This window comes from Melospiza georgiana, chromosome 16, assembly GCF_028018845.1.
Source record: "Melospiza georgiana isolate bMelGeo1 chromosome 16, bMelGeo1.pri, whole genome shotgun sequence".
In the NCBI taxonomy this organism is placed as follows: Eukaryota; Metazoa; Chordata; class Aves; order Passeriformes; family Passerellidae; genus Melospiza; species Melospiza georgiana.
Genome location: NC_080445.1, coordinates 2,282,523 through 2,304,559, shown reverse-complemented (window position 1 = coordinate 2,304,559; position 22,037 = coordinate 2,282,523). Strand labels below are relative to the sequence as shown.

General features: G+C 55.6%; 3 protein-coding genes across 3 annotated transcripts; 2 read left to right on the top strand and 1 right to left on the bottom strand.

Annotated features, from left to right (window-relative positions):
• The first annotated feature begins 173 nt into the window (after positions 1-173).
• Positions 174-5,187, top strand: SMCR8 (SMCR8-C9orf72 complex subunit). The gene is made up of 2 exons (XM_058035255.1): positions 174-2,590; positions 4,514-5,187. Exons 1-2 carry the CDS (start codon positions 243-245, stop codon positions 4,965-4,967), a joined length of 2,802 nt encoding a protein of 933 aa, XP_057891238.1. The 5' UTR covers positions 174-242; the 3' UTR covers positions 4,968-5,187.
• Positions 5,188-7,570: 2,383 nt separating this feature from the next.
• On the bottom strand, positions 7,571-14,743 carry SHMT1 (serine hydroxymethyltransferase 1). The gene is made up of 12 exons (XM_058035256.1): positions 14,683-14,743; positions 13,428-13,545; positions 13,007-13,152; positions 12,594-12,709; positions 12,343-12,503; positions 12,111-12,192; positions 11,703-11,915; positions 11,352-11,468; positions 10,887-11,009; positions 10,621-10,737; positions 10,398-10,508; positions 7,571-10,032 (listed from the first exon to the last, which is right to left on the bottom strand). Exons 2-12 carry the CDS (start codon positions 13,518-13,520, stop codon positions 9,863-9,865), a joined length of 1,449 nt encoding a protein of 482 aa, XP_057891239.1. The 5' UTR covers positions 13,521-13,545; positions 14,683-14,743; the 3' UTR covers positions 7,571-9,862.
• On the top strand, positions 13,317-17,736 carry LOC131090119 (chemerin-like receptor 1). The gene is made up of 2 exons (XM_058035257.1): positions 13,317-13,359; positions 16,131-17,736. The coding sequence occupies exon 2, from the start codon at positions 16,148-16,150 to the stop codon at positions 17,231-17,233; it is 1,086 nt and encodes a 361-aa protein (XP_057891240.1). The 5' UTR covers positions 13,317-13,359; positions 16,131-16,147; the 3' UTR covers positions 17,234-17,736.
• The last annotated feature ends 4,301 nt before the right edge of the window (positions 17,737-22,037 follow it).

Below are 22,037 nucleotides of genomic sequence, written 5' to 3'. Positions count from 1 at the left end.
GGAGGCGGTGGCGTCGCTTCCTGCCGGCGGGGTCAGAGGCCGCGCGTCATGTGACTCCAAGATGGCTGCGGGTCCGTGAGGAGGCGGCGGCTCCGGCCATGGCGGCGGCGTGAGGGGGACACGGGGCTGCGGCAGCGGCGGGGCCGGGCCGGGGCTGCGCCGGCGCCTCCCGCGGGGCCCGGCGGTGGCGGGGGGACCGGGGGCGCGTCGCTGCTCCATGTCGGTCCCGTCTTGCGGGAAATATGATCAGCGCCCCTGACGTGGTGGCCTTCACCAGGGAGGAGGAGCTGGAGGATGATCTGTACCGCGAGCCGCCCCTGCCCGAGGAGTACTCGGTGCCGCTGTTCCCCTTCTCCGGCCAGGGCGCCAACCCCTGGGCCAAGGTCGCCGGCTCCAAGTTCACCCGGGACTTCATCCTCATCTCCGAGTTCTCGGAGCAAGTGGGGCCCCAGCCCCTCCTGACCATCCCCGATGACGCCAAAGTGTCGGGCACCTTCGATCTCAATTACTTTTCCCTGCGGATCATGTCTGTGGACTACCAGGCATCCTTCGTGGGGCACCCTCCTGGCTCTGCCTACCCGAAGCTGAACTTTGTGGAGGATTCCAAGGTGGTGCTGGGGGACTCCAAGGAAGGGGCCTTTGCCTACGTGCACCACTTGACCCTGTATGACCTGGAAGCCAGGGGCTTTGTGAGGCCCTTCTGCATGGCCTACATTTCTGCTGACGAGCACAAAATCATGCAGCAGTTTCAGGAACTTTCCACCGAGTTCTCCAAAGCCTCCGAATGCCTGAAGACGGGGAACCGGAAAGCGTTTGCCAGCGAGCTGGAAAAGAAACTGAAAGACCTTGACTACACCAGGACCGTCCTGCACAACGAGACTGAGCAGCAGAAGAAAGCCAACGACAAGGGGTACTACACAACCCAGGCCATTGAGAAGGCCAACGAGCTGGCCAGTGTGGAAAAGTCAATCATAGAGCACCAAGACCTGCTGAGGCAAATCCGGTCGTATCCCTACAGGAAGCTGAAGGACTCTGAATTCCACCCCTACGAGCCAGAGTGTGCCCTGGACCGGGCTGATGCGGGCAGCCATGATCAGGACCCGACTGCCTCTGAGCCTGGTGAGACTCACCTTTACACCCACGTGCCATCCTACACCCCCAAACTCATCAAAGCCAAGTCTGCCAAGTGCTTTGACAAGAAGCTGAAGACGCTGGAGGAGCTCTGTGATGTTTATTTTTTCACCCAGACCCTCGACCAGTTGCACCATATCGAGAGGACTTTTCGAGGGGACGTTTGTTACCTCCTGACAGAGCAGATCAGCCGGGCTCTCCTCAAGCAGCAGAGTGTCACCAACTTCCTCTTTGAGGATGTGTCTTTCCTGGATGGAAAACCTCCTGAAAAACAGTACAGAGGCTGCCAGGGGCTCGGCCAAGATGCCATGGATGAAAAGTGTTTGGAAGAGTCCCTTGCTCCCAAAGTGGTCATCAGCCTGGGCTCCTACAAATCCAGTGTGGAGTGTGTGCCCATCAAGATGGAGCAGGAGATGGAGGACTCTGAAGAACCCAAGATGTCTGAGTCGGTGATGTCTGAGCAGCAGGAGAACCTGGACTATCTGGATGCAGATATCAAAGGCAGCATCAGCAGCGGGGAGAGCATTGAGGTGCTGGGCACGGAGAAGTCGGGCTCTGGGCTGCCCAAGTCGGAGAGCCAGGCCAGCCTGCCCGCTATGGCCAGCCCCCAGGCCGGCCGCAGCAAGGTGGGCAGCCGGCGCACGGTCAGCGAGGACAGCATCGAGGTGCTCAGCACGTGTCCCTCCGAGGCCCTCATCCCAGAGGACTTCAAAGCCAGCTACCCAAGTGCCATTAACGAGGAGCCCTACGTGGATGATGACGAGGGAGGCCTTCGCTTCACCCCCAGAGCCAACGCGGGCGCGCACGACGGGCAGGACGACATCTCCAAGCAGGAGAGCTTAGTGCAGGTGGATGCTGCCTGTTGTATCGGGAAGGAGAGCCCCAGTTTCCTGGAGCCGCTGGCCGAGCAGCTGGGGCGGAGGCCGTGCGAGGAGGACGGCGTGGTGCGGATCCCGCCGCAGCCCTACCGGGGCCCGGCCGAGCAGGGGCTGCGCGGGGGCTTCCCCTCCCACCAGGCCCTCTCGGGGGGGCTCCTGCCCTACGAGCCCGACTCGCGCCGCCTGACGGGCAGCAGGGAGGTGAGTAAGAGCAGCCTGGACGAGTGCTCGGACTCCACCAGCCTCATCAGCAGCGCCGCCTCCACGTGCTCCGACAGGACCCCGTCCCCGGCGCAGCCGGCGTGCGCGGCGGCCGCGGACAGGCACAGGAAGAGGGCCGGGCAGAACGCGCTGCGCTTCATCCGCCAGTACCCCTTTGCCCACCCCGCCATCTACTCCCTGCTCAGCGGCAGGACCCTGGTGGTGCTGGGAGAGGACGAGGCCATGGTCAAGAGGCTGGTGACGGCGCTCTCCATCTTCGTGCCCAGCTGCGGTGGGTACGCCAAGCCCGTGAAGCACTGGGTCACCTCCACTCTGCACCTGGTGGATTTCCAGAAGTGGAAGTTGATTGGACTGCAGAGGTAAATGAAAGGGTCTCATTGCTTTAGTAGGGTTGAGGTGTGTGGTAAGAGCTTCATCTCAGAGGGCAATGGGTGTGAAGGGGAGGTCTCTTAATTACCAACGTAGCTGCCACAATTTTCTTCTGGTAGGAAAAGGAGTAGATTTATCCCTGTATCCAGCCTCGCTTGAGAGTTAATCTTTAAAACATCTGCTGGGCACTTGCTGCCTGCCTCAGGTGAGGAGTTACTTGGCCAGGAGGTTTTTGCCTGGGAAAGCAGAGAACAAACATCTGAGTCCTGCTGGGTTCCTGGATGATCTGATCTAAGTTCCTGGAGTTCCTTGTGTGCTCTGCTTTGCCATCTCCTGCTGGAACTCTTCTCACATTTCTAGCTGGAATTTTGGGGTAGATGGTGCTGTGCTGGAGGGGAGGAGCCTTCTTCACGTTCTGGAGCCTATTGAAGAAGTGATGAGATCTGTAGGTCAGAATTGGAGTGCAGCACCTCAGGCTGTGCTGGTGAGGAAGAAAGGTCCCTGGAGCTGTGCAGGAGCAGTGTTGGGATTGCAGGAAACCTCTGCTTAGGGTGAGAGCTGCCCCAAAAACAAGTGCCCCTTCCCAACACCCAGTCCTGAGCTGTGGCTTCACATATTAGCTCATACTAGCAAAGAATGTTTGCTCAACTCGAGGGCCCTGCCCTTGTTGATGAAAAGGATTTTTTGGTGTGTTCCAGGATGTGTTCTGTGCTTTGGGGGCAGGTATGGCAGGGAATGGCCATTGCTGTCACCAGCGTGGAAAACATGAGTCAGAGTGGCAGACAGTGCTCAGAGCCAGGCTGGAACAGCTCCTGCAGGAGTGTTTGTAAACAGCAGGAAAATTAAAACACAGAAACCTGCTTGCTGAGCTGCAGAGTATTGTATTGCTGGGGGAAATTATCCAAAACTGTGAGTTTGCTCTCATTTCTGTGCTTGTGAGGCAGGATGACAGCTCTGCCAGCAGCTGCTCACAAGCTCTCTGTCTGTCAGGGAGGTTTTTAAAAACCCCAAGTGTTTACTCGTTGCTCAGTGTTTGTGGTTAGATGCCATTTTTATAAACAGAAATCTTTATTTAAGAGCTGCCTGTAACATGTGTCAGTCATTTCAGCTCTCCTCCGTGGAATGTTAATTAAGTGCTCAGTTTAATGTGGCTGCTCTCCACAAACCATTTGTAGGAAGGCTCTGGGAAGGAATTCAGAGGCTGAACTATTTATTCCAGCGAGGATCCAGTGTCTCCTGTGGCCAGGTGCTGCCTGGGCACTGGGGCAGCCCCTACACCAGTTAGGGCTCCCAGTTAGAGGCTGGGAGCTGTATCTCAGCCCAGCAGCTGTCAGCACAAAGCATGGAGGAGCTGAAGGGTGTGCGTAGGCTGCTCATTTGCATTTCAATACCATCAGGTTAAGCTTGGTGGGTAATTGCATCCTTGTGAGCTGTGGGTTTGCACCTGAGTGACAAATAGGCTCAGCCAGGAAATGTTGTGGGTTAAGGGTGGTTCTGTCTTTTAGGAAATTCAGAAGGTTCTGCTGCACTCAGGAGCAGCTCAGAGCAGCTCCATTCCAAGGGGATTTGGGGGGAGCTCTTGGAAAGAGGGGATGCTTTGGGTTTCTGAGTGATATTGGGAGGCTCCCAGCTGCTGTAAAACGTGTCTGCTCACCAGACATGTCCTATGGGTTCCTCTGCATGTCACTGAGAGAGGGAGCTGACAGAAGCGTGGTGGTTTATGCTGCAGCATGCACAGTACAGATCAGGGCATGCGGGGATCCAGGGAACTGAGGTTTCTTTAGAGCCAGTTTGTCCCCCTTTAGGCTTTATTCACCCCCAGAGATCTTCCATTAGCTCATACAGGGCACGGACACCCCGTGCTGCTTCCTTGTGGCTGCCCTGCAGCCCTGACCTGTGTGCTGCCGTTGCAGGGCAGTGTCCCCTGGCGGGGTGAACGTGCTGCACGCCCTGAGCCGCTACAGCCGCTACCTGAGCATCCTGGACGCCGACAGCAAGACCCTGCGGTGCCCCCTGTACAAGGGCAGCGTGGTGGCCAGGCTGGCCGACCACCGCACCCAGATCAAGCGGGGCAGCACCTACTACATGCACGTGCAGAGCATCCTCACCCAGCTGTGCTCCAAAGCCTTCCTCTTCACCTTCTGCCACCATTTGCACCTCCCCATCAGCGAAAGGGAACCGGAGGAATCCGTCGTGAGTCGCAGGATGAACTTCCTAAAGCTTCAGCTGGGCCTTGCCAACGAGGATGTCAAAATCGTGCAGTACTTGGCCGAGCTGCTGAAGCTGCACTACATTCAGGAACCGGGGCAGGGGGGGAACCCCCTGCTCAGATTTGACTATGTGCCCAGCTTTTTGTACAAAATCTAGCCTTGCACAGGCCCTGTGCCCGCGTGCAGGGTCTGACAGAGCTCATCCGTGCTTGGCATTGCTGTCTGCAGCAGCGTTCACACGTGGGGAAGGGGCCCAGGTGTTGGTGTCTGCTCCACAGAAATCTGGGGCTGTGGGTGTGGATTTCTGGATTTCTGGGTGTTCCCTGTAGCCAAAAGCATAGGTGTTCCATCACATAAACCATCAGGCACTCTGTAAATGTTAGAAGGGGCACTGTTAAAGTGGATCACAGCAGCATCCTGGGGGTTACGGCATGAGGGGAGGTGATCTCGGGGATCAGTACTGACCAGTGTGCAGCCCCCCACACTGCACAGTGCACGCTTCTGCCAGAACCCTGAGCACTGTCAGTCCCTTCATGGAGCCAGGGCTGTGACCAGAGGTGTAAAGGCCATGTGAAGTTTTGTATCCACCAATGTGACTGTCATGGGAGTGAAGCTCAGATCCCCCTGGCAGGGCAGCAGCTCACAGCTCTGTGCACAGCCACAGTGGGTGCTGTCCCTTCCTGCACTGAGTTTCTGGGCACTTCCCAGGATAGGCTGTCCCTGGGTGAGTGGGGGCACAGTGGAGGCACACCTGCTTCTCTCCAGAAAGGCTTTCCCAGCGTGGTTCAAATCAGGAAGGTGGGAGCAGTTCCTAAGGCTGGTGAGCCCCGAGGCGCCGGCCGCTGCGAATGTAGAGCACTGTGCCTTGTTCATTTGTCCAACCCCATCTGCTGGGTGTGCAGGGAGCCTGGGCATCCTCCTCAGGCTGGAGGGAGCCTGGGCATCATCCTCAGGCTGCAGGGAGCCTGGGCATCATCCTCAGGCTGCAGGGGGACTGTGCATCCTTAGGGACACTGGGAATGCTCAGAGCGTGTGAGGTCGGGGGTGGCTTTTTAAAGGTTTAAAGGCAGAAGGGAACTGAAGGAGGGTGAGGGCCCTGCTTTCAGGTGCTTTTTGTGGTGGAGGAATGATGTGATTCAGCTGGAGCCACGCTGTGAGACAGCAGGCTGTTAGCACAGGCTGGTGAGGTGCAAGGGCTCAGGAGAGATCGGGGATGAATGTACTGGATTCTGTGTTTTATCTATAATAGTTTATTTTATTTTACTTAATTTTATTTTGTTGGGGAGTTGGCATTTGTGCTTTGTGGTAAAACAGAGCTGGCATTGCTGCCTGCTGCTCCTGGCTGAGCCATTGTCATGTCCTGACTACCTCTCCCAGGGCTCCTGGGTGGCTCTGGATGGGGCAGAACTGCTGCTCCCTGAGCCTGGGCACTGAGAACTTTTCCTTTCAAAGTTTCTGTGCCATAAAGGAGGTGCCAACAACGTGGTGACACTCCCAGGTGGTTCCTGTCAGTGCGCAAAGCTTTGTGCCCAGGCACAGCACTTCCCTCTGGAGTCTCATGGGTGATCCTGGGCTGCTCTGCCCAGTGCCATGGGCAGCAGCAGCTCCCAAGGTACTTCCAAGTAAGAAAAGTCTTTCTAGGAAAGCTAATCTTGGTTTTAATTCTTTTTAATGCTGATTATGGGGTGAGAGCAGCTGACATCATACAAGAGCTGATCTGTTCTTTGGTTTGTTGTTTTTTTTTTTAAACTTCTGTTTATGGTGATAAAGTGAGGCAGCTTTGGAGGTGAATGTGATCTTCCTTCTGAGCCTGGGAGGTTTCTGTGTACAGCCTGGGGTTCCCCAGCGTGGCTTAGACCCCACTGGGACTTGCTGTGAGACCTGCACTCCTCCAAAGCCCTGTCTGGAGTCCGGGAGGCTCCTTGGGGAGGCTGTCATTTTGCACCAGCATCAGTGCCTCAGCATTGTGCCACCTCCTCCTCCTCTCCCCTGGAAAGGCTCTCTGGGGTACAAACCAACAGGGCAGAAAGGTGTTTTTAAGGTTATTGCTGTTTGTGGTGGCTCAGCCAAGTTGGCCTCGTGGTTCTGTCCAGAGGGATTTCCAGGGTCAGGGGTTGTTGTGATGGTGTTTTGAGGTTGTGGCTGGAAGCAGGGTGGTGTGGCCTTTGCTGAAGGTGAGCTTCTCATCTTTACAGTGTGTTCAAAGCCTTCTCCTGTCCTGCCTGTGCCCTCCTGTCTCATGTGAGCTGAGTCTGCTGGTGAAAGGCTCTGTGTCCATCCAATTTTCTGCTTCCTGAGGTGCCTCAAGGTGCCCCTGATTGATTCATGCACACCCAAACTTCCACACTAAAGCTGAGGTGAGATTCCCTGGGGGAGGAGGGAGATGAGTAATGCAGGTGACGCCGGGCAGATGAAAGCTCCCAGCAGCCTGCTCTGGAGCAGGGCTCAAACCAGGAGCTTGTTTCCTGCTGGGAAACCACCCAGTGCTGTTTGGGTTTGAGGAGGGAGGGAAGGACAGACAGACAGACTTTTTTCCTGCTGACTCACTCACACGTCTTCCTCCGGCACGGAGTGGGAGGGATGACTCGTGGTGGCTCATTTTAGTCACAGTGGTTTCAACCTGTGGTGTTCAGCTGTGCTCATAAATTGAGAAATAACTCACCTCTTGCTCCCTCTGTCCAACCTGTAGTATCTGATACTCAAGGCTGTGTTGAGCAATACTTGCACTGCCACCTGTCTGACCTGCTTCACCTCTCTGCCACCAAGCAGCTCTGACTGGGGAGGTTGCCCCGGGGGCTGGAACATCTCTGACTCCCAACAGGAGCTCTGGGATTATCTGCAACTGGGAGCTGTGGAGAAACACGCCCTGGAGTGCTTGTGCTCCTCTCAGCAGTGTAACCTCTGAACTTGGACTGGAAAAGGGGAGTTGACACCAGATTGTGGCACCTCTGGGCGTTTGGAGCCCTCTCTGCTTGTGGTGGCAGAAACTGGGGGGATTCTGAGGGCAGCTGGTGTCTGGGAGCTGAGTTCCTCTTTCCTCTGTAATTTCTCTGTCTCTGTTCTGCTGCTGTACAGTGCAGATCCTGTATTGGCACTTTAGGACTTCCCCCATCTCTGGTGTGGCACCTCACCAGTTTCTGATACTCACAGACTAACAACAAACCACAGCCTTTGCACTGACAGCTCCTGCCAGGATGTGTGTGTTATGTCTTGCCTGAGCCATCCTTCCCCGAGGAGCAGGGGGGTTCTGGCAGTGGCAGTGCCACCCTCACCAGCTGCCAGAGCCAGCGGTGCCCTGCATGGCTGTGTCCCCTGCTTCTGTGAGTGCTGCCACCCAGCATGTCCCCACTCCCTCCCACATGGCCCCGCTGGCTCCCCCGGCTGCCAGGGAGGGGAGGTGTTCACTGATGAGAATTCATCAGAGCAGAAGCCTCTCCCGGCCGGGAGGGAGGGCTCCCGTTCCCCACTCCTGCTCTTCCCAGCTGCCAGCCCCTGCTCTGCTCCCCACTAACCCCCCCTGCTTCCAGCCCCCAGCCCAGGAGGCTCAGCCATAGCTGTAGGTGATCTTAACCCTACAAAGGTTCCATTTCTCAGAGAACAGTGCTCAGATTTCCTCTCATCTGATAGCAATCACTTCTGAGCAGCTCCACAGAGCTGCCTATACTCTAGCAATATTCACCGTGGTGGGAGGGTGGGGAGGCACTGCAGGGTGGGAGCTGATGGCTCTGTGCCCCCAGGCCCATTCTTTGGGTTTTATTGAGTGTGAGGGTCCTGAGCCCCTGGTCTGGTGGTGGGAGCCAGCCCACCCTGCAGATTCAGGAGCTGGGCAGGACCCAGGGCTTGCAGCAGCACAGTGAGGAGGCTCCTGTAACAGGGTCTGAGGGAATTCAGGGAGCTGCCCAGGCTGCAGGAGAACCCCTGCCCCAGAGCACAATGTCAGAGCACCAAACTGCACCCCAGCATTGGAGGGGTCACAAACACCCAGCCCCTGCTCCCTGGGACGGATTTCACTGGAAGGCAGCAGCAGGGTACCCGGTCCTGCCGGCAGCACGGCTGCTGCCACGGGGATGGGGCTGGGCTTGGAGCTGCCTCTGAAGGCTGCCAGGAGGCTGTGATGAATTCTCATCTTATTTTAAAAGCACTGTATCCTATTCCTGCATGTTGAGTTCCGTGTGTGTGCCTGTGCGTGCCGAATGCTTGCGTCAGTAGTTAGGGCGAGTGTGACCGGGAGAAACCCAAGCATGTCTTAGTGTCGTGCTGTAAGTGTCACTGCACAAGAGTTTAACTGATGTTAACACCAAATGACTAGTCTGAGAAATGTACTTTTAAAAAAAAATATTTATTTGGGTTCAGATATTTTTGAAATACAAAAAAAAAAAAAAAAAAAAAAAAAAAAAAAAAATTGGTCGTATTTTTTAAAGCTTATAATTCTTGTCATTTGTTGTGGTTCAATTCTTAATTTTACCGTGCTTATTAAAAAATGGTTCAACCTAAGCTTTGTGCCAAGGGGTCTGAGAAAATACTGGAGGACCTGGTTAGGATGGATGGTGATCCCAGGAGGGATGTTCAGGACAAGGCTTGGCCCTGTCGTAGCCTGTGGAGGTGGCAAGGCACACAGGATGAAGGGGAATCCTCGAGGCTGAAACCAGGGGACTTTTAGTGGCTGTGAGGTTCCTGTGCAGCTGGAGCCCCTGTCCCTCACACTGCCATGGGCAGGGTGTCCAGGGAATGCGGACAGACCAGCCTACATCTCATCTGCTGCTCCACAGCCAGCAGGAGCTGGATGGCACCATGGGGTGAGTGAGGGTGACCTGGTGCTCGGTGACACTGTGGTGCAGGGCTGGTGTCCCCATAGGGGTTGTACTCATGGGGTCCCTGTGCCCCACATGGGAGGGGAAAGGGGAGTAAGAGACAAAGGAGGAGCTGCTGCTGCAGCTCCACAGGGAAGGGCTGGGAGAAGGCACTGGGGTGTTGGTGTCAGGCTGGGGATTGGGGGTGAGCCATGATCCTGGGTGCTCCTGTGGCTCCAGGAGCGGCCATGGCTGTGTCCCCTTACAGGACAGGCAACCCTGGCAGCGGGAATGTGGCTGCAAAGGCTTCCACCTCTTCCTTCAGTGCCTTCAGCTCCCCACGGTATTTTGGGTCCTCCAACTTGTCCTTGAATTCCTTCAGCGTGGCCTTGGGGCTCATGTCCTTCTGCACACGCAGAGCCAGCTCAATCCCTGCCAGGACAGAGATGTCTATGTCAGCCATCACAGCTGCTGCAGCCCAGGGCTCTCCCAGCCCTGCTGCCCCCCGGGACACAGCCCTGCTCTCTCCCTCCTTCCCATCTCCTGGGACTTGATGCCCAGGGAAACAACTTGGAACTCCTGAGGACAATGGAGAGAACTGCGAGAGGGACTCCCTGCAGTGGGGAAGAGTTTGGCTGGCCCCAGCTGTGACCAGATGCCCTCCCTCACATCCAGATGTGGAGGTAGGATGGTTATTCCTCGTTGCTGGGTGTGCTCCCTTGCCAGCTGGTGCCTCCTCACGCGGGGGAGCTGCCCTGACCCAGGCTGGAGCTGGAGGCTCCCCATGCCCAGCTCACCTTTGTGGATGTACTGGGCCACCTTGCGGAAATCGTCCTGCCGGAAGCCGCGCGAGGTCAGAGCTGGTGTCCCAAAGCGGAGGCCGCTGGGCCGCAGGGCACTGACATCACCTGCAGCACAACGAGGCACCCGTGACCCAACCTGGCACTGAAACCACCTGTGGGCATCCAGCCTGGCTCCTGGGGCTGAGCAGGGGCTGGCAGAGCTTGTGGGATCCCTCACCAGGGCACGTGTTCTTGTTGCAGGCAATGGAGCAGAGCTCCAGCACCCGCTCGGCCCGGCCTCCATCTGTGCCTTTGCTGCGCAGGTCCACCAGGATCAGGTGATTGTCAGAGCCCCCTGCAAAGACAGGGCTTTGGTGGGATTGGGGAAGTGCTTCAGCAAAAGAAGACTTGAGATCTAACAGGGGGTGAGGAATTGTGCCAACAGAGCCCTGCCATGGTGTCCTTGACGAGCTGCCCCATCCCACTGCCAAGACGTGTCCTCACCTGTGACAATGTCGTAGCCCATCTCCATCAGTGCTGATGAGAGTGCCTTGCAGTTGGCCACCACCTGCTGCTGGTAAGCCTTGAACTCGGGTGTCATGGCCTGATGCAGTGCCACGGCAATCCCTGTGGATAGAGGCAGGCCAGGGTCACATTTGGGGGGCTCCCATCAGCAATGGCACTGCCAGCAGAAGCCATACAGGAGCTGAATGAATGAATGAATGGACTGATCCTTCCTTTGCCCTAACATGGCGTGAGCCATGAACCAAAACACAGAACAGGACAGGCTTGGTCACTCCTTGGGCAATGCTGGATCACCAGCTGCCTTTTGCCACAGTGTCCCCAGTCTGTGAGCTCTGTAGGGCAGCTGGAGCCTCCTGTGCTGCTGCTGGGGGTCAGAGCCCTGCCAGGAGCCCTTTGCCAGCTCCCTCTGACGTGCTGGAGCTGGCAGCCAGCCTGGCTGCATACCTGCAATGGCGTGGTTGTGTGGGCCTCCCTGCAGCCCTGGGAACACTGCCTGGTTGATGAGGCTCTCCAGGTTGTAGAGGGTCTCCTTGCCTGTCTTGGGGTCCACGCTGCGGGTGCCTGTGAGACAGGGAGGACATGGTGACAAGGCAGCACAGCCACCCTTCTCCCACGAGCTGCTTTCACCCCCTGGCTGCTCACAGCAGGCACAGGGGTTGTTGCTCTTCAAATCTGAGCCAGGGTTAGCCCAGGGAAGCTCCCCAGGCACTCCTGGGATGTTTCTGCCCTCCCTCGTTCCCAGTTAGAGCAGGAAGCAGCGTTAGGCTGCAGCGTTCCTCCTGGCACCCCGGGCACCTTTGCGGTAGAAGATCATTCCGGCCCTGCAGCCCCGCAGGGTCTTGTGGGTGGTGGTGGAGACGATGTCGCAGTGCTCGAAGGGCGAGGGCACCACGCCGGCAGCCACCAGCCCGCTGATGTGCGCCATGTCTGCCATCAGGAACGCCCCGTTGTCATCCGCGATCTTCCGCATGCGCGCGTAGTCCAGGTTCCGCGAGTAGCAGCTGACACCTGCGGGGACAGCAGCAGATGTGCAGCACCCTGGCACAGCCCCAGGAGCAGGCCTGCAGTGCAGACAGCCCAGCAGGCTGCACACGAGCACAGTACACAAGCTCCTTGCAGGTTGGTTGTGTTGTTGGAGGTTTCCTCCTGGCACCCCCACCCCGGTTGTGCCACCAGGGAGGTTGGTACAGGTGTGACCCTTACCTGCTATGATCAGCTTGGGGTGGAAGAGCCGGGCGTTCTCCTCCAGCTTGTCATAGTCGATGTAACCGGTCTTGGGGTTGACCTGGGAGAGGAAGAGGAGGGTTCAGCCACCTCGCTGTGGTGAAGATCAGCTGCAGTGCTGTCCTGCAGGAGGGAGGCCTGGCACTTTTCACTTTGAGGCACCAATACTTATGATAGGTGCATCCTGGCTCTGGCTGGAGCAGCTCCCTACCTTGTAGGGCATGGACTCAAAGAAGACAGAGGTGGCAGAGATCTTCTTCTTGTCTGTCATGAAGCCGTGGGTGAGGTGGCCACCATCGGGCAGGTCCAGCCCCATGATCCTGCCATGGGGCTCCACCAGGGCCGTGTACACTGCAAAGTTTGCAGGTGACCCTGCAGAGAGAGTGCACTGAGCTGGTTATGAATGCTGGGGCACACAGGGGCCTGGGCAACCTGCCCTGACTCTCCTGAGCACCCCAATACCTGAGTAGGGCTGGACATTGACTCCCCACTTCTGGGGGTCGAGCCGGTAAGCCTGCAGGGCTCGCTTCTGGCACAGCCTCTCCAGCTCGTCCACAAACTCCGTCCCACCGTAGTACCTGCAGTGCAGGACAAGGATAAAACCAAACTCAGGACTCAGAACAGGCCCTGTGACCAGGCTGGGGACACACTGGGGTGATGCCCCTTTTGTGCAGCCACAGCAGATGTGACCCTGCTGAGACTGCCCCGTGTGTGGCCAAGGACAGAGGCTGAGAAGGTCAGAGCCTGTCCTGGAAGAGCCTGGCTGCCAGCACAAGGACCCTGCTGCCCCCTCTGAGGAGAGGCCTGGCAGGATGGGGGGTTCCTCTCCCACCCTGCCAGGGTTTGGGTTGGTGGGCCTTAGCCCAGCCCCATACCTCTGTCCTGGGTAACCCTCAGAGTATTTGTTGTTCATGCAGGATCCCAGGGCCTCCAGGACTGCTCGGCTTGCAAAGTTCTCCGATGCAATTAACTCCAGCCCCAACCTCTGCCGCTGCTTCTCCTTCTTGATGATGCTGTGCACCTTTGGGAGAGGAGAGAAATGGCCTCAGCCATCTCTGCACAGAGATGTGGACGTTCCACCACAGGAACAGGGCTTGGAAAGGTGCTGGAGAACAGAGATGTGATCCCTTCTTGGTGCAGCTGATCCCTACCAGCCACAGAGGGCACAGAGGATGGATGGGCTCCAGCAGCTCAGCCTTGGACCCTGCCACGTCCTTGGCTTGACCAGGTCAGCATCCCCACGGCTGGCTGGGAGACAATGGGGCAGCTGGGCAGGAGCCAGGAAGGGGCTCTCACCTCGGGGTCGTTGGTGTCCAGCGGCTCCATCACCATCTTGTTATGGGAGGCCCAGAGCTCGGCGCTGGGCAGGCCCTGTGCTGAGCTCGCCATGGTGCTGCTGCTGGCTCTGAGTCACCTGCCAGGGGAGCAGGGAGTCTGTGGCATGGCAGCAGGGCTGGGTGCCCCCACATCTCCCTGAGTGCTGCCTGCTGCCATCCCACGTATTCCCTGGCAACAGCCACAGGCTGATGGGTGAGGAAAACACACACAACCCTCAGGCTTCCCTTGCTGATTTAAGATCAGTTTGTTAATTCCTGTGCTTTGATAATGTCTGATGCTCTCCCATCACCACCCCTCCCTGAGCTCCCCCTGCCCAGCTCGGCAGTGCCTGATGTTTAATTTCAAGGGCAGTGAAGTGCTCGTACCCACAGATCTCAGTTTAACACATGCTGTGATGCCCAGCATGCTTGAACCTCTTGGCTGCTTTCTCTTGGGCAAAACCCCAGCAGGTCAGAATCCTGCCCCAAACCCTGACTGCAGCATCCTGTGGAGCTGAGAGGCCCTGAGAGGCAGCAGCTCTGCCTCTGCTGGGTCCCATGGCATGGGTGATGCCCAGGCCTGGCAGGAGCCCTCTGGCCCAGCTGATGCTGCTTTTGGGGAAGGAGTAACAGCCTAGCTGCTGCCTTGGCAGAAAACAATCCATCTTTTTACTCATTAACCCCCAAGGACGGGTGAAGGTCCGTGAGCAGGTTATTAAGCAATCCCACGCGGTTTCCTTGTGCCAAGCTGCCAAAGTCCATTCACGCTGCCCTTGCTGGGCAGGGATGCTCAGCCATGCTCTGGCCCAAGCCCAGGCCTCACTGGTAGGGTGGGAATCCTCACGGCCGGAGAGGCTGGGCTGAGCAAAGGCTGCGAGGGGCAGTGCTGTGGCTCTGAGCAGGACGCAGGTGCTGCATGTCCCCCAGCCCAGGGTGCTGCAGCACTCACTGCACAGAGGGACAGAGCTGCCATTCCCAGTCAGGATGAGACCTCCCCCACACCTGGCACCTCACCTGGGGAACTCCATCCCCGAAGCTCTGTCTCCACCTAGATCTGCACCCCCTGTATCCCGACTCCATCACCTCCCACATCCCGAGAGCCTGGTGGCGCGCCCCTCTGCCCTGCCCCGCGTGGTGGGACCGGCGCTGTCCCCCGCAGCGGGCTGCCGTGCCCCGGCCCTGCTCTGCCCACCCGCACACCCCGATCGTGTCCCGGTCCCGGTCCCGGTCCTTACCCGCTCCCGATTCCGCTACCGCGCCAAAGCCCGCGCGCTACCATAGCCCGGCCGGGCCCCGCCCCCTCCGCGCCGCGGCCAATCAGCGCCGCGCTCCGCCCCGGGAACGGCGGCGGGGAATACGCTCGGGAAGCACCTGAGCCAATCAGCGCCGCGCTCTGCCCCCTCCCCGCCTCCCATTGGCCCGCGCAGGGGCGGGGCTGGCGGCGCGGCCCGCACGTGGCGCCCGGGGCGCGGGTGACCTTGGGCCGGGAGGGGCGGGGGGCCCGCGGCTGTCACCGCTGTGCTGTCCCCCCTGTGCTGTCACCCCTGTGCTGTCGCCTCTCTGTCGTCACCTCTCCTCTGCTGTCACCCCTCTGCTGTCACCCACAGCTCCAGCCCTGCCTGCCGTGCTGCGTTGTTCCCAGTGTCCCGCCACTTCCTCCGAAGGATGGGACACCCCACACCGTGCAGCGGGCAGGGACATTTCCAGGCACCCCCCTGCCAAGGCCGTGTGCCAGGCCCTGGCACAGGCTGGGCACGTTGCTGCTGTTGTGGGGAGCAGAGCTGGCCCTGTACCCCTCACGGGTGCCCAGAGGGATTTTGGGGTGCTCAGGAAGGGGAGCAGCCAAGGGGTGAATGGTTCAGGCAGGAGAGTGGCCGTGTTTTGTGTTTTCTTCAGTCATCAAACCCGAGTTAGTGGGTGGGCTTGGCCAACCAGCCCCAAAGAACCTGCACTCCCTGGGGCTTCAGGGGTTAAATCAACACACCTTAAATTGAGGAAGAAGATTAAGGAATAAGTGATCCTACTAAATTCCTCGTGATCCCAAGCCATGGGAAAATGGGGCGAGGCAGTGTGAGTCACCCCGGAGAGGAGCAGCACAAGGGGAGCCAGGCAGGAGGGTGAGACCACCCTCAGTGGGCAGAGCAGCCAAGAACAGCACGGCGAGTCCTGCCAGGTCTGCCAAGGCAAGTGCAAGATGAACAGGAGAGAGAGGAGGAGGAGGGTGGGCTCACCAGAGGGTGGTGGGTGGGTAAAGGGTCTGTGGTTACGCTTGGATATAGCTCAGGTGTTGTTCTGCACCTCCCTGGAAGAAATAGTCTGTTAACATCGTTGTTACCAGTCTAGATGGGTTTTGCTGCCATAATTTGTTACTGGTCACGCAGAAAGGATTGGTCACAGTGCGGGGATCTGGGTTTCCATGGCTTTGCTGCTGGTCCATGCTGGATTGCTGCTGTGGGCTGGCGTTGAAGGTGTTGTTCTGACACGCTGACATCAACAGCAAACTTGGGGTTGGTTTCTCTGGTCGAGGTGGTTTCTGTGAGATGCAGATGTTATAGAGAGGGACTTTGTATTAATTATAAATTGATTTATCTAATCTAGCTTTTCATACACATTTTGTGTACAGTTGCTCACAAAGATTTTCCCCTCTCTTGAGCAGCAGATAACAGCTCTGTTGTGATTCCAGGTCTTGGCTTGCTAGTGATGGACAGCACCTCTTTTTCCCCTTCCCCCTTCTCTGCCAGCTGCCCCACGGAGCAGCCTGACACTGCCACTGACCATGACTACTACTCTGGCCTGCAGAAGGCCATGCACATCCTCTCCATGGTGGTGTACAGCATCGCCTGTTTGCTGGGGGTGTCAGGCAACGGCCTCGTCATTTGGATTGCAGGCTTCAAGATGAAGAAGACGGTGAATTCCATCTGGTTCCTCAACCTGGCCATAGCTGACTTCATCTTTACCTTCTTCCTGCCCCTCAGCATCGCCTACACCGCCCTGGGCTTCCACTGGCCCTTTGGGAAGCTGCTGTGCAAGCTGAACAGCACCATGGCCTTCCTCAACATGTTTGCCAGCGTCTTCCTCCTGACGGTGATCAGCATGGACCGCTGCGTTTCTGTGGCGTTCCCCGTCTGGTCTCACAACCGCAGGAGCCCGGAGCTGGCGGCCAGAATCGCGCTGGGGACGTGGGGCCTGGCTGTGCTGCTCAGCTCCCCGTACCTCGTCTTTCGGGACACCCTGGTCAGCTCCAGGAACGTCACCAGCTGTTACAATAATTTTGCTCTGTCTGATGATTATACGTCGGAGGCGACGCGCAGGCTGTGGAGGATGCGGCACAAGGCGATGATCGTCACGCGGTTCTTATGTGGGTTCCTCATCCCCTTCATGGTGATTCTCATCTGCTACAGCGTCGTGGCTGTCAAGCTGAAAAGAAGGCAGTTGGCCAACTCTGCAAAGCCCTACAGAATCATCATTGCTGTCACAGTCTCGTTTTTCCTCTGTTATTTCCCATATCACGTCTTCTCCTTGCTGGAAATATCCAACAACTCTTCCAGCCATGAGATGAAACTGGCCCTTTACATAGGGATCCCCTTGGTTTCCAGCCTTGCTTTCTTCAACAGCTGCATCAACCCCATCCTGTACGTCTTTGTGGGGCCGGATTTCAAGGAGAAGTTCCGCCAGTCCATCCTGTCCACCTTCGAGGGGGCCCTCAGCGAGGAGTCGGTCCTGGGCAGCCTGACCGGCCGGCGCAAGTCCAGGTCTGCTTCAGAGGTGGAGGTGCCAAGGGTCTGAGCAGGGCCTGCTGTGGAAGGGGCCATTCTTTTCTCTGCAATTTCCCTCATTTCAGAGCTCAAATCGTGGGACTGGGGACTGCGAAGGGTTGCATATGGTAGCGAGGTGGGATTTTGTGTTTTGGAGATGTCTCAAATATGCTGTGATTGAACACACCGTGGGGATGGAAGAGCTCTCTGAAGCTGCAGCAAGGTGGGTCAAAGTAGCAGCATTTTACTCCTTGTGCCTTTTGACTCTTGTGTATGGAGGCTTTATAGAAATAAGGTTAAACACAATGGCTGTATGTACTTTTGTAGAGAATGGAATAGTGACTAAGACACTCTTTTCTCTCCTCAGACAGGACAAATCAGTGGTTGTGCTGCTGTTACTCAGATTTGATGTATTTCTGAGCAATGCTAATCTCTGTTTGTGTTTGACATGCTCCCAGCCCTTAAATAGTAGAGATCTGATATTTTGTGCTGTTGGTGAATGAATATTGTCCCCCAATAAACTTGTGTAAAACATACCCATCCTGTTGTGTTGCCTGTGGGATAAACACTTGATCCAGCCCGACTGAGCAGGTTCATCTTTGGTAAAAGAACAAGCAGATAAAAAGATTAAATATCTAGAATTTGGAAACAAACCACTGGTATTAGCAGCAGCTCTATGAGTGAGGCAGACAGGACATGACCTGGGTGTGAGGATTTGCCTGGGGCACATGGATCTGATTGCCAGACAATGGTTATGGTTTATTTGGGTTTCAGACCTTTGGGTACATTTGAAAACCAGAGATTGGGAGAAAAACAACTGGCTGAGCTGAATCTGGCCAAGCTTCATGTTTGCAAACTGTCCAGGGTGAAGAAGGTGGGGACTTTCTTACAGGCTTCATAAGCCTCTGGACCTCTTAGATTTTTGTAAGTAGAAAATGTTGGTCACATAACAGGAATGCCAGCACTGAGGTGTTGACATTCCTAGCCCATCCTCAGTGAGCAGTGACTGTATCACACCTCCCTCTCCTGCCCTACCCAATTTACCTGTAGATTAGTCCTGTTCATCCTGTCAGAAACCTGCCTTGGAGCCTCGCTGCTCTGGTGGCTGGAAAATCTCTGACTCCCAGGTGGATTATAGGAATTCACACGTACCTCACCATTCTGCATGGATGATGTTATGAATGAGAGCTGTCAGCTGAACATGTTGGGGATTAATTATGGGTCTGCTGGGCCATGCAGTATTGAATGAAGGTCGTGATCCTGAAGGCACGCAGGCACATTCATGCAAAACCCGCTGAGAACAGGGAATGTAACACGACCATCATACGTCAAACTTGAGTGAGCAGAGAGATTTAACCTTTGTCACAAATTGCTGCCTGTCATGCAGATAAAACCGCAATGTTTGCCATGCAGCACGTAACTCTGGGGCTGTTTACTTGCTCCTGATGGTAAACTACAGCATCGATTGCCATGTCAAGGTTTTGCAGACCCAGGTTTGCTCTCTCTGGTTTTCTTTATCTGTTTGCAGAGTCCACATAATTCCTTGTGACAAGAGTCTCCGTGAGTGTTGGACCAAGGCCTTGGACTCCTGGCTTGCCTCTCTCCTCAACCCTGGCAGTCTTAAAGGTCAAGATTTGAAATGTTGACCTGGTTTGTGGTAGGAAAGAAAGCAGAAAGTTTTCTGGGTCATTTGGAGATCCAAGGTGGGTACAGAGTCCCATGGGACAACATGATTTAAGTGAAGCAGTGTCTGGGTGATCTAAGGAATTACCATGGAAAAGCCATAGGTAACGGAGCAGGATGAGCTTGGGATAGAGATGGATTTGTCATCCTGGCTCTGATCCCTGCCCTTTGTGCAATGGGAAACCATGCTGACAGCAAGGCTGCCAAGGGACTGCTTCCAAGATAAATCTCCCATTGTATCAAGTTCCCTCATGTTCAGACTACCTCATTATCACAGGGATAATTGTCAGTCCCTCATTCCCAACTAGGAGGCAGCTCATTCTCTGTGATATTTCCTTTTGCCATATGCTTATCTAGAAAAGCTTGAATGAAGAAAGAGGGCAACACTTTCCAACAGCAATCAGAGGAGGCTGAACGGCTGCTTTGGCAGCTGTGCCCCCTCTGACGCAGCTCTTCTGTCAAGGCTCTTTCAGATGCCATGGGAGGGGTGGCACAGCCTGAACCCCCCGGTGTTTGCGGTCATTGAGAAAGGCGCTGAACCCGCGGCCTCATTGGTCCTGCAGAGGGGCAGATCCGACAGCCCTGCCCTACAAACGCTGCCTGGGATGGGCAGAGCCCCTGTGGTGTTCGGGGGGCAGGCATTGAGGTGTGTGTGATGCCAGGCTGCGCGTGGGGAGCCTTAGCTGAGAGAACAAGCAAGTTTTTAGTGAGCATTTAGGTCAGGGATCTCACCACCAGCAGCTGTTGCTGCTTTGCTTTGGAGGAGGCTATTGCAGGTGATTCTGGAGCCAGGAGAAGCTGCAGAGATGGCAGGGAGGAAACCAGCCAAGGAGGATGTGGCAAGCAGTAACAAAAGAGGAGAAAGTATTTTGTCCCTGGGACCTGGATGAGATCAGGGAGATAAAAAACGGGCTCAGAATAGTTATGAGGAAAAAGGAAGGAGTGGGAGCTGACAGCCTTGAGTCCTATCAGCAGGATAGTGAATGCAAATGAATGGGAGGGACACTGCAGCAGGTGAGGAAATTCTCATTAAGAAGAGCTTAATGAGACAATAAAAGCCTCTGGGAAGCCTCACAGTTCCCACGCCTCTCCTCTGGTGAGACTTTCCTGGTGAGTAAAACTTTTAAGTGTCCCAATCTTGACCCTGGGGGATTGACTTGTTTGATAAGGTCAAAGGTAGTGCGCAGAGGTCTGAGAGCAGAACCTCTTCCAGAGCTTGCTGAAATCAGGCAGGAAATAGTACAGTGAATTAGAGGAGAGGTTCTGGTAGAAAGCTTGTGTGTGAAGATGTTGGTAACAGTGTCAGTAAGTGGAGTAGTCTGAAGAGTCCTGAGTAAGGCCTGCATTTTTTTTTTTCGTGTAGCAGCAGGGTGAGGGTCCCACTCCCAGTACAATCATTAATCTGCTCTTGCTGGTCCTGGTCAGAACCAAACTGGGGAGGACACAGAATACACTTTGCTGCTTCCCTACACCTCTTCCGGCTCCTTTGTAGTGGATGGGCCAAGGCTGGTACCAAACACTTCTATGCACCTCAGAGTTGTGCATGCAAAGCATAGGACCTGCTCTCATACACTGAATTCTGCTTTAATCTGCAAAGTTGCCCTGCAGTGACCAAGTGAAGCCCTTGCTGTGCTCACTGAATGCCTGCACAGGGCACAGTGCCTGTGTGCTCTCTGGACAGGAGCTGCAGCTTAGTGAGGCAAATGGCAAACCATGCTGGGACCCAGTCAGTAGGACAAAGGAACAGAGCACTAATTAGTGTTTGTCATGGACTGTGTAGCTGCTCAAATTCCCTAAAATGACATGATTTCACTGGGCAGTGCAACCAATTTTGCCTAAAGGCCAATCAAAGGGCAAACCACACCCATAAACACCAGGTGATCGGCGTGAACAGGATCTTACACAGACTTTGCAGGACAGAGCTGCCCACGCACAGCAAAGCAGAGGGAATGTGAGAGCCAAACAAGAGGAAACTACCACTGTGGTGGTGCAGTGTTTGTCCAAACCCTCACCCTGATATCCAGCTCGAGCTGTCTGTCTGTGCAGGACCTGTCACACTCCAGGTGTTCCCACAACCTCTCGTCCCCTTGTTGGAGATAACCCCGTGTCTGTGCTGGGGCTGCTGTGGCAGATCTGTTAAACATTACAGACTGATCCAGAACTGGGAGTGCAGTCAGAAACAGGAAAAAAACCCTGAAGGGAGCCTCAGTCAGAGCTTTGTGACTCAGGGGGAACAGGACTGTGACAAATGAGGCTGTGCCTGTTTCCCAGACAGCCAAGCAGTAATATTTGATAAAGCAATGAATGCTGCCTACTGTCACACAGAGAAGATGTGTTCCCTGCTCCAGGACCTTTATTAAAGCACTTTGCTTGGCAGACACGGGGAATGCTATTTCCAGATCACTCCCAAGATATGATAAAATTACACCTCCTTCCATCAATTCCAAAATGCATTTATAGTTGGTTTGAGTTCTGCCTCCCTAGCTGGGTAGTATCCAAGGCAGAATCTTCTGGAAATTGGACACAGTTGTCCCCCAGGCAATAAAGCTAAGGCAGGGGAGCAGGGAGGTGATGGCTTTTGGTCTGTGCTCAGTGTGGAGGTGCCTGTGTGCTGCAGAACCTCCCTGCAGGCTCACAGGGGCTGTGGAGGGTAAAGGATGTTTTTGGGATGCCTTTATTAGTTGGGAGAGACCAAAGCTATCCACAGGGCTCTGTCAGGATGAAATCAGAGTGTTTCTCTGGTGCACCATGTCTGATAGTTCTCACTGCCAGCTGGTTTGATAGGTGAGCTTTAATATCCTTCTTTTTTTTTTTTTTTTTTTTTTTTTTTTTTTTTTTTTTTTTTTTTTTTTTAACAGAAACAACTCCAAACAACCAAACAAAAGCCAGCCTGGTTGAGCAGTGATGGATGGAGCTCAGGAGCTGGGGTGACAGCAGCATTTATCTTCTCTCAGGTGATGGATGCAGGCTGTCAGTCAGCCCAGAGCAGGATGAGCAGTGCCCTTCACCTTGGCTGGACCAGGTGTGGTGTGGGGGAGTTTTTTTTGCACATCTCTGCTTGCCAGGGTCACATCTGGATCAAGAACAACAAAACTCTGTGAGCCAGTGTGTTCACACCCAGCAAATTTTCAGAATTCCTTGGATGGCTGCTG

Bases quoted from the DNA above. Each gene is read 5' to 3' on its own strand.
- LOC131090119 (XM_058035257.1), top strand. From the start codon at position 16,148: ATGGACAGCACCTCTTTTTCCCCTTCCCCCTTCTCTGCCAGCTGCCCC.
- SHMT1 (XM_058035256.1), bottom strand. From the start codon at position 13,520: ATGGCGAGCTCAGCACAGGGCCTGCCCAGCGCCGAGCTCTGGGCCTCC. The intron at 12,710-13,006 runs GTATGGGGCTGG...CCTGCACTGCAG, and splicing joins GAGGGTTACCCAGGACAGAG to GTACTACGGTGGGACGGAGT. The intron at 11,010-11,351 runs GTATGCAGCCAG...CTCTATCCACAG, and splicing joins ACACAACCACGCCATTGCAG to GGATTGCCGTGGCACTGCAT.
- SMCR8 (XM_058035255.1), top strand. From the start codon at position 243: ATGATCAGCGCCCCTGACGTGGTGGCCTTCACCAGGGAGGAGGAGCTG. The intron at 2,591-4,513 runs GTAAATGAAAGG...CTGCCGTTGCAG, and splicing joins AAGTTGATTGGACTGCAGAG to GGCAGTGTCCCCTGGCGGGG.